The sequence below is a fragment of the Rhinolophus sinicus genome, chromosome 7, assembly GCF_057876585.1.
Source record: "Rhinolophus sinicus isolate RSI-liver-muscle chromosome 7, RSI-T2T, whole genome shotgun sequence".
Lineage (NCBI taxonomy): Eukaryota > Metazoa > Chordata > Mammalia > Chiroptera > Rhinolophidae > Rhinolophus > Rhinolophus sinicus.
In genome coordinates, this window is record NC_142507.1 from 28,487,204 (window position 1) to 28,504,094 (window position 16,891).

The window sequence follows — 16,891 nt, forward strand, 5'->3', positions numbered from 1 at the left end:
AGTTTTTTTTAATTAGTGTAATTTTTTCATGTACATTTTGGCAAATAAGAGGTGTTAAATATTTTCTTATTTTCTAAACTGACATATTCAACATTTATCTCTTAAAAACAACATGAGCTCTTTGAGACCATTCATTATAGGATCATGACCATGAACAGGATGCCCTTGGGATTCGTCCTGTCTGCCCCTGTTACTGTGCTCTTTGGCATAGCTGCAGTCACCTTGCTCCCCTCCATCAGGACCCTTCAGAGGCAGGAGTGGATACAGACATGACGTGTGAAAGGGAGGAGATTTAGTGAGATAATTTTGTAACATCACTAAAAGGTGTCCTACTATTCATTTTCCTACTGTTTTAGGATTTTTGAAAAGTCTGTGTTCACATCATGGTTACTTACAGATTTTAGCATGTCCCCTCCATGCTTTTCCCATTTCTTTGAAAGCGTCCCACGCTGTCTGGTTGGTCCTCCCCACTAGTCACCTAGTATCATAGACAAATGTGTTGCTCAACCCGAATTCACTGAGAAATAACTTACTTTTACACAAGTTATGTTTTTGAGCTTTGGTTTTCTCCAGGGTAAACATTATAGAGCCACTGTGGGGCTGAAAGTTAGAAATCTCTCTGTCTGTAAAGTCTGTGAGTACTGCACTCATGTTCCTCTCTTTCTCTTTATTTTATCGTCTTCTGTTATAGTAGATGGCTTTGAGAGGGAGTCAGTAAGTCATAATCTTAGATAATAGCTCCTTTTTCACGATAGTTTTAATAGTATTCAGCATGTGTTTTTCTTTGACTACAGCAGGTCCTGTATGATTCAACCATCATGTGCCTTTCTGATCATGACATCAGAGCCTTAAATACATCTTCATGTATACATTCACACAAATAATTCAAACACGTTTTAAGTTTCATATTTTCTCAGTTTGTGCTATTAATATGTCACAAGGAGTAAAATTTTTATAATTTGATGTCAAACAACAGAGTGGATTTTCTGCATATTTTCTATATTTGTTATAGATACTTTCAAGCTTTGGTCAATAATATGTCCTTTGTAAAGTATAAAGAGGTATATGCAGCAGCGGCAGAAGTTCTGGGACTTATTCTTCGATACATTACTGAGAAAAAAAATGTGAGTATGTTGTGCAATTTTAAATAAATGCTTTTTCAATTTTGATTTGTCATGACACTTGACACTTATATCTTCTATACTGTAAGAAACTAAAGTGGGCATTCTGCATTAGTATTTTATTCTCTTTTCTACTGTACAGTGTTCAGTTGTTTTAGAGAATATATGATTTTTTTAAACACTTCGAAATTTTGTAAACATTTAAAGTTTGGTAACTTATTGTTTATGTACAAGTCAGGATATGAGTATTTAACCAGCTTTTATTCCTCTCAACTTGTCTCTGCATTTCCTTTCTGGAGAAAATTATCCAGGTAGATACCTGCTACTGTTAGGGCTATGTTAAACTAGTGAAATTTTCTACTTCCAGTTTTTGACCTAATACAGCTATTAAACAGGAGAGTGTGCTTCAAAGAGAACCGTTCTCCTTCTTCTGTTCCCTGTCCATTTTATAGGATTGTGAGAAGAACCTAATTGAATTATTAAGCATAGTACACATTCAGAATACTATAGTTTTCAATAAAATATAATTATTAAAGATGTATATATAACTGCATGGAAATAACATGTTATGCCACTTGAAAATAGTGTGACAGAATGATGCTTACTGCTACATTGCTCTCCTCTCACATGTTAATAGAATGCTATATATTTTGGAGCCTCCAAAAACAATGTCACTCATTGTAGAAGATGCTTATGCTAGGTCTCTCTGTTGCAGTTCAGTTACAATAACTCAGTTGATAACTCCTCCTTGATTCCCTTTTGTCACATTTATAAGGACACTCTCAGCTTTCTTCCTACTTCCATGACAGTTTCTTCTCCCTTAGCTCTGTGTTTCCCAGGCCACCTCCAAAGCTCTGATTTTGGTGGTCTATTTCACTGTTCCCCTGATGATCATACAGCATCATGGCCTTAAAAACTGCTGTAGGAGGTCTAGAATGGAATAGGTAAATGCTACCCCTGCAACCTCCCAGGATCACATTAAAATTACACCTAAATTAGGACAATCAACTTCAAGAAACATATGAAGACTAGCTGAACAGAACACCTATAACTAGGAGATATAAAGAAGAGGCCACATCGAGACTGGAGGGGGGTGGGGGGCGGAGACATGAAACCGGCTGACCTCAAACCCACAGGTAGTGGTTGAGCACTGGGAGGGACAGCTTGGTGGCAGTGGTCCACCCTGAAGAGGGCAGTGTCACAGCCCCACACCGGGCTCCCCAGCCAAGACATCCTGTGCCAGGAAGAGGAGTCCCTATAGTATCTGGCAGTGAAAATTAGCGAGGACTCTTGTCTGTGTGTCCAGGTGAGACAGAAGGTGGCTGAAAACCCAGACATCCTCTTTAAGGACCCATATACACACTCGTTTGCAAACAGTCACCTGGGCTCTGGTGGAGGGGTAGCAACTCAAGAGGCGTCAGATACTTACGGGGAAAGTGTGTTTGAAGTGAGGGGGAGTATTTTGAGGGGGATTAATGGCAATGTGTCTTTTGCTGTAATAAATGTTTTTAAATTTAAACATTCACTGTATTTTTTTTTATCATCTCATGCATTCTTTTCCAAGTGCATATGGAACATTTCCAAAATAGACCACATGTTATGCCACAAAACAAGTCTCAGTAAATTTAAGAAGATTGCAATCATATCAAGCATCTTCTCTGACCACAGTGGTATGAAACTAGAAATCAATTACAAGAAAAAAACTGAAAAACACACAAACCCATGGAAGCTAAATAACCTGCTGTTAAGTAATGAATGGATCAACAGTGATATCAAGGAAGAAATGAAAAGATGCCTTGAGACAAACAAAAATAAAAACACAATGACCAAAAATCTATGGGACATAGCAAAAGCAGTCCTAAGAAGGAAATTCATAACAATGCAGACCTACCTCAAAGAAACGAAAAAAATCTCAAGTAAACAGCCTAACTTTACATGGAAGGAAAGTAGAAAAGGAACTGCAAACAGCACAAAGTGAATACAAGAAGGACATAATAAAGATAATAGGAGAAATAAAACAATACAAAAAATCAGAGAAACGAAAAACTGGTTCTTTGAAAAGATAAAGAAAATTGACAAATCTTTAACCAGATTCATCAAAATTAAGAGAGGATCCAAATAAATAAAATCAGAAATGAGAAAGAAGTGATAATGCACACCATAGAACTACAAAAACTTTTAAGAAAATGCTTTGAGCAGCTATATACGCCAACAGATTGGACATGCTGGACAAAATGGATTAATTCCTAGAACTAAATATATTCCAAGGCTGAATCAGGAAAAAACGGAAAATCAGACTGAACAATTACTACTAATGAAATAAAATCAGTAATCAACAAGCTCCCAACATAAAAAAGTACTGAACCAGACAGTTTTTGGGTGTATTTTACCAAACATACAAAAGAAGGAATTTATACCTATTCTCAAACTGTTCCAAAATATTAAAGAAGAGGGAGCACTCCCAAGTTCATTTTACGAGGCCACTGTTACCCTGATTCCAAACCAGACAAAGACATTACAAAAAAAATAAAGGCTGATATCCCTAATAAACATAGATGAACATAGGTGCAAAAATCCTCAACAAAATATTAGCAATGTGAATTCAGCAATACATTAAAAAGATGATACACCACTATTAAGTGAGATTCATTCCTGGTATGCAGGGTTCGTTTAGTAACCACAAATCAATTAATGTGATACACCAAATTAACAAAATGAAAAAGATCATATGGATGGGGGCCGGCCCGGTGGCTCAGGAACTGAGAGCTCCATTCTCTTAATTCCGAAGGCTGCTGGTTCGATTCCCACATAGGCCAGTGGGCTCTCAACCACAAGGTTACCAGTTCGACTCCTCGACTCCTACAAGGGATGGTGGACTGCGCCCCTTACAACTAAGATTGAACACGGCACCGTGAGCTGAGCTACCACTGAGCTCCCACTTGGCTCAGTTGGTTTGAGCGTATCCTCTCAACCACAGGATTGTCGGTTCAATTCCTGCAAAGGATGGTGGGCTGTGTGCCCTGCAACTAACAACAGCAACTGGACCTGGAGCTGAGCTGCGCCCTCCTCAACTAAGATTGAAAGGACAACAACTTGACTTGGAAAAGACCTGAAAATACACACAGTTCCCCAGTAAAGTCCTGTTCCCCTTCCCCAGTAAAATCTTTTAAAAAAAATCTTATGATCATATCAATAGATGCAGAAAAAGCATTTGAGAAAGCCCAACATCCATTTATGATAAAAACTCTTAGCAAAGTGGGACTCAAGGGATCAAATCTCAACGTAATAAATGTCATGTACAATAAACCCACAGCTAACATCATACTCAATGGGGAAAAGCCAAAAGCATTCCCCTTAAGATCAGGAACAAGACAAGTATGCCCACTTTCACCACTTTTAGTCAACATAGTACTGGAAGTTCTACCCATAGCAGTCAGACAAGAAAAAGAAATAAAAGGTATCCAGATGGGTCAGGAGAAAGTAAAATTGCCATTATTTGCAGACAACATGATAATAGATGGAAACGCTTAGATTCCACCAAAAAACTATTAGAACTGATAAATGAATTTAGTTAAGGAGCAGGGTACAAAACTTATATTTAGAAATTAGTCATTTTTATGCATTAAAAAGAAGTTACCAGAAGGAGAAATTAAGAAAACAATCCCATTCACAATTGCTTCAAAACCAGTAAAATACTTAGGAATAAATTTAACCAAGGAAGTAAGAGTCCCATACTCAGAAAATTATGACATTGAAGAGAGATATTAAAGAACATACAAATAAATGGAAACATGTACCGTGCTCATGGATAGGAAGAATGAATATAACTAAAATGTCCGTAATACCTAACGCATATATACATTCAATGCAATTCCTATCAAATTATCAATGACATTTTTTACAGACATTTTCACAACAATGCACCAGCTCACATGGCACTGTCTGTGAGGGAGTTTTTAGCCAGTAAACAAATAACTGTATTGGAATACCTTCCCTACTCACCCGATCTGGCCCCCACTGAATTCTTTCTTTACCCGAAGATAAAGGAAATACTGAAAGGAAGACATTTTGATGACATTCAGGACATCAAGGGTAATATGACAACAGCTCTGATGGCCATTCCAGAAAAAGAGTTCCAAAATTGCTTTGAAGGGTGGACTAGGTTCTGGCATCAGTGCACAGCTTCCCAAGGGGTGTACTTCGAAGGTGACCGTAGTGATATTCAGCAAGGAGATACAGAGCACTTTTTCTAGGATGAGTTTGCGAACTTAATTGTCCGATCTCATAAGCGTATAGTCACAGGATGTGAAGTACAGCATAAGGAATATAGTCAATCGTATTATAACAGCTATATTCGATGTTAGAAGCCTGGTAGGTTGGGGGTGTAATACTTTGTGAGGGGTGTAAATGTCTCATGTTGCTTTATGTATCTAAAACTAATAACAAAAAAACATAAAAAAGGAAAAGTCGAGGCTGATATCCTTAGTTAACATAGATGCAAAAATCCTCAACAAAATATTAGCAAACCAAATTCAGCCATCTATTAACAAAGATCACATACCATGATAAGTGGCATTCCTGGGATGTAAGGTTGCTTTAATACTCACAAATCAGTGAATGTGGTACACCACATAAACAGTATGAAAGATAAAAAACATATGATCATATCAATAGATGCCGAAAAAGTTTTTGACAAAATCCAGCATCCATTTATGATTAAAAACAAAAAAATACTCAGTAAAGTGGGAATAAAGGGAACATATCTAACATAATAAATGTTGTATACGACAAACCCACAGCTAACATCAAACTCAATAGGGAAGAACTAAAATGTTCTTTTTAAGATCAGGATCATGAGAAAGATGCCCAGTTTCACCACCTTTATTCAACATAGTAGCATACTTTTGTCAGTCTTAGCCACAGCAATCAGACAAGAAAAAGAAGCAGGCATTTAAATTAGAAAGGAGGAAGTAGAACTTACTATTTGCAGATGACGGGATACTACCATGTTTCCCCGAAAATATGACCTAGCCAGACAATCAGCTCTAATGTGTCTTTAGAGCAAAAATTAATATAAGACCTGGTCTTGTTTTACTATAAGACCGGGTATAATATAATATAATACAATACAATATAATTAATGTAATATAATTAATATATAATATAATATCGGTCTTATATTAATTTTTGCTCCAAAAGACACATTAGAGCTGATTGTCCGGCTAGGTCTAATTTTCGGGGTAACAGTTTATGAGAACCCCAAAATTCCACCAGAAAACTGTTAGAACTGATAAATGAATTTACTAAAGTAGCAGGATACAAAATTAAAATTCAGAAATTGGTTGAATCTTCATGCATTATTAAGAAACTATCAGAAAGCAAAATTAAGAAAACTATCCTATTTACAATGGCATAAAAAAACAACAACCTGGGAACACATTTAACCAAGGAAGTAAAAGACCTGTACTCCGAAAATTATGAGATGTTGAAGAGAGAAATTAGAAAAGATACAAACAACTGGAAACATATACCATACTCATGGATAGGAAGAATTAATATAGTTAAAATGTCCATATTACTCAAAGCAATACATAGATTCAGTGCATCCCTGTCAAAATACCAATGGCATTTTTCACAGACCTAGAACACTCCTAAAATTTATATGGAACCATAAAATACCTCGAATAGCTACAGCAACCTGGAGAAATAAGAACAAAGTGGGAGGTATCACGATACCTGACAATAAATCATACTACAAAGCTATAGTAATCAAAACAGCGTGGTATTAGCATAAAAACAGTCACATAATAGTGTAAAGATAGTATATTCAATAAATGGTGCTGAGGAAACTACAGATACGTGCAATAAAATGAAACTGGACAACCTTATTTCATATACAAGAATAAACTCAAAATACATTGAAGACTTAAATGTAAGACCTGTAACCATAAAACTCCTCAAAGAAAATACAGGAAGTAAACTCTCAGACATTTCTCTTAGTAAGATTTTTACTGATACATCCCCTCAGTCAAGCGAAAGAAAAGAAAAAATAATAAGACTACATCAAACTGTAAAGTTTTTGACAGCAAAGGAAACCATCAAAACAAAAAGACACCCTACTGAATGGAAGAAGATATTTGCCAATGATACATCTGATAAGGGATTAATATTCAACATTTAGTGAAAACTCATACAGTTCAACACCAAAAAAACAGATTAAAAAATTGCGGAGGACATGAATAGACATTTCTCCAAAGGACATAAAGATCGCCAATAGACATAAGAAAAGGTATCATCACTAGTCATCAGAAATATGCAAATTAAAACCACAATGAGGTATTACCTCACTCCTGTCAGAATGGCCATCATCAATAAGTCAACAAACAACAAGTGTTGGTGAGGATGTGCAGAAAAGAGCATTTGTTCACTCTTGGTGGGATTGTGAGTTGATGGAGTCACTATGGACAACAGTATGGAGGTTCCACAAAAAATTAAAAACAGAACTACCTTGTGACCCAGCAATTCCACTTGTGGGTATTTATCCAAAGAAATCCAAAACACTAATTTGGAAGATATATGCACCCCTTTATGTTCACTGCAGCACTATTTACAATAGCCAAGAAATCAAAGTAACATACATGCCCATCAACAGACGATTGGATAAAGAAGAGTTGGTACATATATACAATGGAATATTACTTGGCCATAAAAAGAAATGAAATCTTACCATTTGTAATAACATGGATAGACCTAAGGAGTATTATGCTAAGTGAAATAAGTCAGACTGAAAATCAAGTCAAATACCATATGATCTCACTTATTTGTGGAAACTAAAGAACAGAATAAATGAACAAACAAAACAAATAGACTTGTACATACAGAGAACAAACAGATAGTTATTAGATTGGAGGGGGGTTGTGTTGCTGGGTAAGAAAGTTGAAATGTACATAAGTAAAAATTGGTACCGTGTTTCCCTGAAAATAATACCTAGCCATACAGTCAGCTCTAATGTGTCTTTTGGAGCAAAAATTAAGATAAGACCAGGTCTTATTTTACTATAAGACCGGTCTTATAGTATAATATAATGTAATGTAATATAATATATTATAATACAGGGTGTTATATTAAATTTTGCTCCAAAAGACACATTAAAGCTGATTGTCTGGCTAGGTCTTATTTTCGAAAACAGGGTAGTTACAAAATTGTCGTAGGAATGTAAAGAACAGTATGGGGAATATAGTCAATAATATTGTAAAAACTGTGTATAGTGTCAGGTGGGTACTAGACTTACTGGGCTCACTTCATAAATAAATAATACAAATGTATAACCACTGTACTGTTCACCTAAAACTAATGTAAAATAACATTGAATGTCAACACTAATTTGAAAAGTCATGGGATGTAAAGTACAGCATAGGGAATATAGTCAGTAATATTGTAATTACTATGTACAGTGTCAGATGGGTAATAGTCTTATTGGGGATTAACCCTTTGTGAGGTATATGAATGTCTAATCACTGTGTTATTTTGTACACCTGAACCTAATAAAAAAACACACACAACTGCCTATAGGTTCATTATCCCCAAGTTTTGTATCTCCAGTCTACTTCCTCGTCTGAAAGAAAAGAAAGTGAAGTTTGGGCTACATTCACTATCAGGCTGGATGAGGAGAACTTAGGGGAAGTCAGGAGGTCCTGAGGGTACTGCAACACAGCGTATTGGACTGCCACTCATTTCACCAGTTAGGCATTTATTTGGATTTGAAGGAAAATAAAGCTAAAAGGAAACAGACCCTTTTGAGAAGATCAAGCTTTGCTTGTTTGTTTTAGAGATTACCAGCTATTTTTGTAAAATAAACCATTGTAAAAATTCACAATAACCTTGTTATGACATAATTCTAATCTCCATAAATGTTGGGTATCAGTTTATATAATATGCTGAATTTCCACCACAGATGGAGCAAATTACAACAGATCACAGGTTTAACCTCTCTTCACTTAAATTCCAGTGTAATAGGAATGAGAAACACTTTTGCTTTACATAATTCTTTTCTGAATATCTAATGGTGTTGATTTTGTGTAGAAATTTGGGAAACAATAAAAAATAGGAAGAAATAACAGTCACTTATATTCTAACCACTGATCTCCTTTTGGCAGCTGAGACGGACTCCAGTAATCAGTTTGTGTGTGCATACATTTGTCTTTATTCTTTTATCCATATTGTTAGTTTTACTTTGTTTTACGCGTATAACTTTGACACTTAAGTATGTTGGTCACTTATGTATGCTGGGTACTCACTGGTTGGCTCTTTGCTCTCATACAGCTGGGAACAGGGAGCTGGCTTTTGGTGAGGGGAGACAAACAAATCTATCACAATAGGTAGTAATACGTGATCAAGAGAAAGTAGGGTATAGGGCGATTGACAGTGATAGGGACTGCTAACATAAAATTGCTTGAAAATTCTGGTTTGTGTGAATATTTGACCAGAGACGTGAACACTGGCATCATAAAATGTGTCTTGAACACTATTTAATCACTAATTTTGGTTCAAATTCTCAAATGACCTGTTGGCAGTGTTTCAGTGTCAGAAGGAAGCACTAATCTTCTTTTTTGATCTGATATCTGATGTGAGCCAGATACTTCCAGTGCTAGCAGCACAATGCATACACGGCCATGGCCTGACTCATAGGAACTCACAGTTCCAGAACTTCTGGTGGTGCTCAGTGGCTAATGCAAATCCATGGCTCCTGGCGCTTCACCTTGTGAACATTGTTGTGGATGATAGCACTGAACACTTCTCTGAATTTACTTAAATATTCAAGATAAACCAATTCCCAAAAACTTAACGTAAGTTTCTACCTTTGTGTATTTTAAAAGAAACTTAATTTTTCAGGTACTGGAGGAATCTGTATGTGAACTGATTGTAAAACAGCTAAAGCAACATCAGAATACAATGGAGGACAAATTTATCGTGTGCTTGAATAAAGTTGTGAAGAACTTCCCTCCTCTTGCCGATAGGTAAGGTGTTGATTCTGGTGAACATCATATGGTGGGAGATGGTCGAGACTGCCCTCCTACTCACTGGCCGTGTCCACTGGTTAGGTTTATGAACACTGTGTTCTTCCTGCTGCCAAAATTTCATGGTGTGATGAAGACACTCTGTCTGGAAGTGGTGCTGTGTCGTTCAGAGGAAATAACAGATCTGTATTTACAGTTAAAGAGTAAGGATTTCATTCAAATCATGAAACACAGGTGAGTAGGAAACCAGCCTCATCTTCTCAGATGAAGCAGGCTCATAAAACATTGATTTGTTCAGCTGTCTCCTTCAACTCAGAAAGAACTTAACAAGTTTTCATGAAATATGTATTTGTTAAATTTGAACCTGAGAGGAAAGAGTGGTGGGGTAGAGCCTGGTCATCCTGCCTCCTCTAACCTGGTACCTTGAAAGACTACATCTGAGGGATTATCTAAGGATCAAATGTAAAATGCATGGTTTTGAGTCTTGTACCTATTTTGCCAGGTAAGAGGCTTCATTACTTTGTTGTTATTAAAATTGTTCATTTATTTTCAAAATTACAATCTTTTAGTAAATGTTAAAAGAGAATGCTGTTGATCACTTACAATATTTTTATTTTTCTGTACTCTTTTCCAGTTTTGTCTACATACGTATTTTTTACATAGTGATAATTTACTGATAAATGTGTGATGTGACAGTAAGAAAGAATATGTGTCATTGTGTTCTGATAACCTTCTTTAAACATTAACTGAGTACCTACTTTGTGTAAAGTGCTTTAAGGAAGAAAAGATATAAAATAAGAAAATAGGTTGTGTGTCTTACCTGGGACCCAGACTACATTTAGTCCCCCTATATGACATGCCAGATGGCCTAAAACTTGAAATCATTTTTTTAATCATGAAATTTTTTATATTTAGCTATTTTGTTTAACATTTTCAGGGTTTTTTTAAAAGTGAACTTTTAATTTTGGAATGATCTTATATTTATAGAAAAGTTAAAAGATACTACACATAGTTTCTGCATACTTTTTACCCAACTCCCCCTCTCACATAATCAGGATACATTTGTCAAAACTAAGAAATTAACATTAGTACGTTACTATTAACTAAATTAGACTTTATTTGGATTTCCAGTTTTCCAGCTAATGTTCTTTTCCTATGCTAGGATCCAATCCAGGATACCACGTTGAATTTGTTTATTTTTAATAATGTAACCCATGATAATTACTTTCAAGAATATAATTTTTATGTAAGTGTAGTATTAACTATTACAACAAATTATGAATTACAGAATAGCACAAATACGAAAAAGTTAACCTGTTCATATCTGAAAGTATAATGATAAAAATTGTTAAATTTGTATGTTTTTTCAAAATCTCCCTTATTATAGAGATGATGAAAGACAGAAAGTGTGTTTGGACATAATTTATAAGATGGTGGCAAAATTGAAACCAGTAGAACTCCTAGAACTTCTGAATCCTGTTATAGAATTCATTTCTCATCCTTCTCCAGTGTGTAGGGAACAAATGTATAATATTCTTATGTGGATTCATGATAATTACCGGTAAGCTCTACAATGACATTTTGTATTACATTTTTTAAGGGAGAATTTGGGTGCCTTTAACAATCTGGAACAGATTATAATAAATAATAAAATATTTGTAACATGTGATTAACAGTTAAAACAAGTGTATTTTACTATGTTGAAATGTTTCCTTATTTTAACTCATATGTGGGGGAAATATTCAGAGCATGAAATTATTGGTTCAGTTAAAAGTGTAATTTGTTTTCATAGTTATCCCTTTAAGATCTGACAAGTTTAAGGAAATGAACTCTGTTGAGATATAGTCATACTTCAGGACCACCGTTAAACCACTTCTCATGGTGCCTGGGCCCATCCTAGGACCTCTTGGCATTCCCAGGGAGCCATCTGAAGCCCTGCTCTCACCACCTACTCCTCCTGTCCCACACTTGAGCCCCTTCATAGTGTCGGTGAGGAAGGGGTGGTGATGGGCTCACAGAGGCACTAAAGGAGGGTTTCAGAGGGTATATACTATGAGAGTGGGTTCTGCTGTGATTTTGGAAGTTAAAGGTCCGTGGGTAAAGCCAGACTTTTTTACTTTAAGTCTGGACAGTGTCCCTGGGTTTGAAAAAAAGTAATACAAGAGAGTATTAATGTTTTGTTCTTTTGTTACTTTTTCCAGAGATCCTGAAAGTCAAGCAGATCATGACTCCCAGGAAATATTTAAGTTGGCGAAAGATGTGTTGATTCAAGGACTGATTGATGAGAACCTTGGGCTTCAGTATGTACTCCTCCTTTTATAATTAGGCCAAGACAAATAAATTTAGGGGTACTTTTTTTTCTAGACTAGCATAGTGTAGTTTTCAGCAGTTTTAGAAATTCATTTGTGGCATTAGCATTTTCTCTGCCTATTGCATTCATAATGTTTAACAAAATATGTTTTAAATCACATGAGCCTTACAAATCCTGACAAGTTACATTAACATAAAAGTCTTGAAAAGTGATATGGCTAAAACTGTCACAGCTAATGCAGTGAATTAAAGCATTTCAAAATAAAAAGAAAATCTGTAATGATAATTATTATGTTTCCCATTTAACTCAAATAATTGAGATATCACACAATACATATTAATATTGGATGAAATGTTGAAACCTTAGAAATAGAAGGAAACAATATTAATTATACATGGAAATATGAAGGATAATTGTTCTCCTCTAAAATGCCTACCCTAAGTCAGTTATATGAGTGTTTTACCAAGTACTATTTACTTAAGGACCATAAACTTTTTGTATGATAATCTATAACAATTTTCCATGCTGATGAATTTTAAATTCATTGAGCCTTTAAAAATTGTATTTGGATTTTATAAGCATGTATAAATTATAAAGCATAAACTGATTCTTAACTGGTGTAAATTTTGAATAATTCATGGCACTCATTTCTAGAGTCAGTTGTTTCAGCAATGCAGTAAAGAATCATACATAATTTCTTAAGATGTTTTCTCAGTTTCAGAATATTTAATATTACATAATCATCATTGAAAACTTCCCAGGTAATAGAGATGAGAGTAAAATCACCCAGTTCCCACCTCCTGTTAAATATGCTAACGTTTTAAAGTATTTCCTTCATTTAATACATATTGTTATTCATAACTCAGATTATACTGCTTATAAAATTTTGAATGTGGGTTCCGTCTATGTTAAGCTTTACATAAATGGAAAACTGTGCCTTCTCCACATAACACTATGTGTAGGTTTGTCGTTTGCCAATATTTAAACAATATGTTTCTTTCTTTGCTTTTCAGATTAATTATTCGGAATTTCTGGAGCCATGAAACTAGGTTACCTTCAAATACTTTGGACCGATTGTTGGCACTAAATTCCTTATATTCTCCTAAGATAGAAATGCACTTTTTAAGTCTAGCAACAGATTTTCTACTTGAAATGACCAGCATGAGTCCAGATTATCTAAACCCTGTGTTTGAGCATCCTCTGTCAGAATGTGAATTTCAGGTAAAGTACTTGTCTCTATAATAATAAATATTCTAAGCTTTCCCTGTCTGTTAGTCTACAGACATTTTCTAATAGTATTAAAATGGCTTTTTTTAAGTTGAGATGTAATTGATGTGACATATTCAGGGGTACAAAATAACGATTTGATATTTGTATATATTGTGAAATGATCAATGCAATAAGTCTAGTGAACATCCATCATAATTACAAATTATTTTCCTTGCAATGAGAATTTTTAAGATCTACTCTCAGCAGCTTTCAAATATATATTATTACCGTGTTTCCCCGAAAATAGGACCTAGCCGGACAATCAGTTCTAATGCATCTTTTGGAGCAAAAATTAAGACCCAATCATATATCATATCATATATCATATATCATATCATATCATATCATATCATATCATCATCATATCATATCCAGTCTTCTATTATAGTAAAATAAAACCGGGTCTTATATAATATAAGACTGGGTCTTACATTAATTTTTTTCGGGGTCTTATTTTCAGGGCAAACATGGTAATAATGTATATTTGAAAACTGCTGAGAGTAGATCTTAAAAGTTCTCATTGCAAGGAAAAAAATTATGTTCTTGTATTATGGTAAAATAAGATCAGGTCTTATATTAATTTTTGCTCCAAAAGACGCATTAGAGCTGATTGTCCGGCTAGGTCTTATTTTAGGGGAAACACAGTATTAACTATAGTCAACCATGTTATACATTACATCCCTATGTCTTATTTCTTATATAACTGGAGGTTCATGTCTTTTGTTCCTTGATCCATTTTGCCCATTCCCCACTCCCACCCCTGGCAACCACCAATCTGTTCTCTGTATCTATGACGTTGAATTTTTGTTTTGTCTGGATTTTTTTGGGTTTTTTTTGTCAGACTCCACGTGTGAGATATGGTGGTATGTGTCTTTCTGTGTCTGATTTACTTCACTTTCCTAATGCCTTCCAAGATCCATACATGTTGTCGCAAATGGAAAGATTTCTCTTTTATGGCTGAATAATATTCCTTTGTATACATAAATGCCACATTTTCTTTATCAGTGGACAGTTAGATTGCTTCCATGTCTTGCCTATTGTAGATAATACTGCATTGAAAATGGTGTACAGGTATCTTTTCGACTTAGTATTTTTGTTTCCTTCAGAAAAATACCTAGAAGTGGGATTGCTAGATACTATGGTGGTTCTATTTTTAATTTTCTGAGGATCTTTTATAGGGTTTTCCATAGTGGGGCTGCACCAATTTACATTCCCACCAACAGCGCACAAGTATTCCCTTTTCTCCACAACCTCACCAACACTTATAATTTCTTGTCTTCCTGATAATAGCCATTCTGACTATTGTGAGGTGACATCTCATTGTGGTTTTTTGATTTGCATTTCACTGATGATTAGTGAGGTTGGCTTTTTTATTTTACTTGGAATACTCACATGTTCCTTTCTGAAACATTCACATTTGCTATACCCTCCTCTGCTCACACTCCCTTCACATGGCTCACACTTCTCATTTTCTCACCCTCCATTTAAATTTCCCTTCTCCATAATGTCTTTTCCCCCTTCTGTCACTCCTTCTACCCACTCAGTACATGCCCAGTTTGTGCCTTCTCCTGGTAGCCTTAATAACTGATTTACAAATGAGTTCACTTTATCTCGGTCCAAGTTGCTGGGCAGCACAGCCTGACTCTGTTCTGCTTGCACTTGTTTTCCTAGTATCTTTCACACAGCTGGGCACATGGTGAGTACTTAGGAAAGAGTTGAGTCATTTAACTGGTTGCAGTTGTATTGTGGTGCTATTATTGAGAATGTCATTAAGCCATTTGTAATGCACAATGTTAAGGAGTAAAAAAGTGATTTTTCGCCCCTAGTACCAGTTAGTTTTCTAGTTGGCAAATAATTATTTAGTTAAAACTTTTAAATTCGAAAAGGTTCTTCAGCTGCCTCCCACAAAGATATATGAAATTATGGTACATACTTGCTGATAGTACCATTGGATTTTAAGTTACAATATTTCCATGTTGCTAAAGAAGGACCATTATTTCATTTGAAACTCTTACATGCAGGAATATACTATTGATTCTGACTGGCGTTTGCGAAGCACTGTTCTCACGCCAATGTTTATTGAGACTCAGGCTTCCCAAGGTGCTCTCCAGACCTGGACCCAGGAAGGATTCTTCTCAGCTCGAGGGACAATGGTGAAGCAAATACGGGCCACCCAACAGCAATATGATTTCACACCTACACAAAACACAGGTAACAGTTCATCCAAATGTGGAAGCACCGGGTGTGGAAGCAGCCTCTACTGTAAGATCATTGACTGTTTGAATGAGAAGTGAAATGCTAATAGGAAAAAGTGATAAGAACCACAAAAACGATATGTCAGTCAAAGGAGAAAAGGATTTTGGTCCCTAGAGTAGTCGAAATTCTTTTTCTTTTTTTTAATTTTTATTGGGGAATATTGGGGAACAGTGTGCCTTTCTAGGACCCATCAGCTCCATGTCAAGTCGTTGTTTTGAATCCAGTTGTGGGGTGCAGCTCAGCTCCAAGTCAAGTTGTCGATTTTCAATCTAGTTGTGGAGGGCGCAGCTCACTGGCCCATGTGGTAATCGAACCGGTGACCTTGGTGTTATGAGCACTGTGCTCTAACCACTGAGCCAACCAGCCACCCAAGTAGTCAGATTCTTAGAGACAGAAAGTAGAAGGGTGGTTTCCAGGGTCTGGGGAAGGGGGCAATGGGGAATTTATGTTTAATGGGTATGTAGTCAGTTGTGAGAAGATGAAAACATTATGGAGGTGAATAGTAGTGATGGTTGCACCACTATGTAAATGTACTTGATGCCACAGAACTATACACTTAAAAATGGTTAAAATACTCGATTTGATGTTACGTATATTTTACCACAATTTTAAAAACAGTAGAAAAGGGTTATTTCTGACTCGGAAAAACAGGAAAATTTCAGTACATGTATATTCTGTTTTGGTTTTGTTCAGAAAAATCCGTTTAGTGCATCAAATTTAAAACCCCATGTCTCAGAAGCCAAGTAGAGCTAAACCAAAAATATTACTATGTTTATAGTTTATTAAACTTCTCTTTCTGAAATGGTTCAACTGTTTCCTTTGATCATCAAAGTACCAAATTGTAGAGTAAAATATCTAAATCATTTTATAGAAGCACTTCAGCGTGTTTCCTTTATATTATGTTGGTGCAAAAGTAA

The 16,891-nt window shown here is 35.6% G+C and overlaps 1 protein-coding gene across 3 annotated transcripts in view; it reads left to right on the top strand.

Moving 5' to 3' along the window:
* PRKDC (protein kinase, DNA-activated, catalytic subunit) overlaps positions 1-16,891 on the top strand; it is a 270,606-nt gene that overhangs the window by 162,403 nt on the left and 91,312 nt on the right. For all 3 annotated transcript variants that reach the window (XM_074318994.2, XM_074318995.2, XM_074318996.2), the window contains exons 52-58: positions 1,013-1,124; positions 10,014-10,138; positions 10,223-10,372; positions 11,526-11,699; positions 12,340-12,438; positions 13,463-13,670; positions 15,740-15,929. In XM_074318994.2, the coding sequence (XP_074175095.1) occupies positions 1,013-1,124; positions 10,014-10,138; positions 10,223-10,372; positions 11,526-11,699; positions 12,340-12,438; positions 13,463-13,670; positions 15,740-15,929 (1,058 nt within the window). The remainder of the gene's footprint in view (positions 1-1,012; positions 1,125-10,013; positions 10,139-10,222; positions 10,373-11,525; positions 11,700-12,339; positions 12,439-13,462; positions 13,671-15,739; positions 15,930-16,891) is intronic.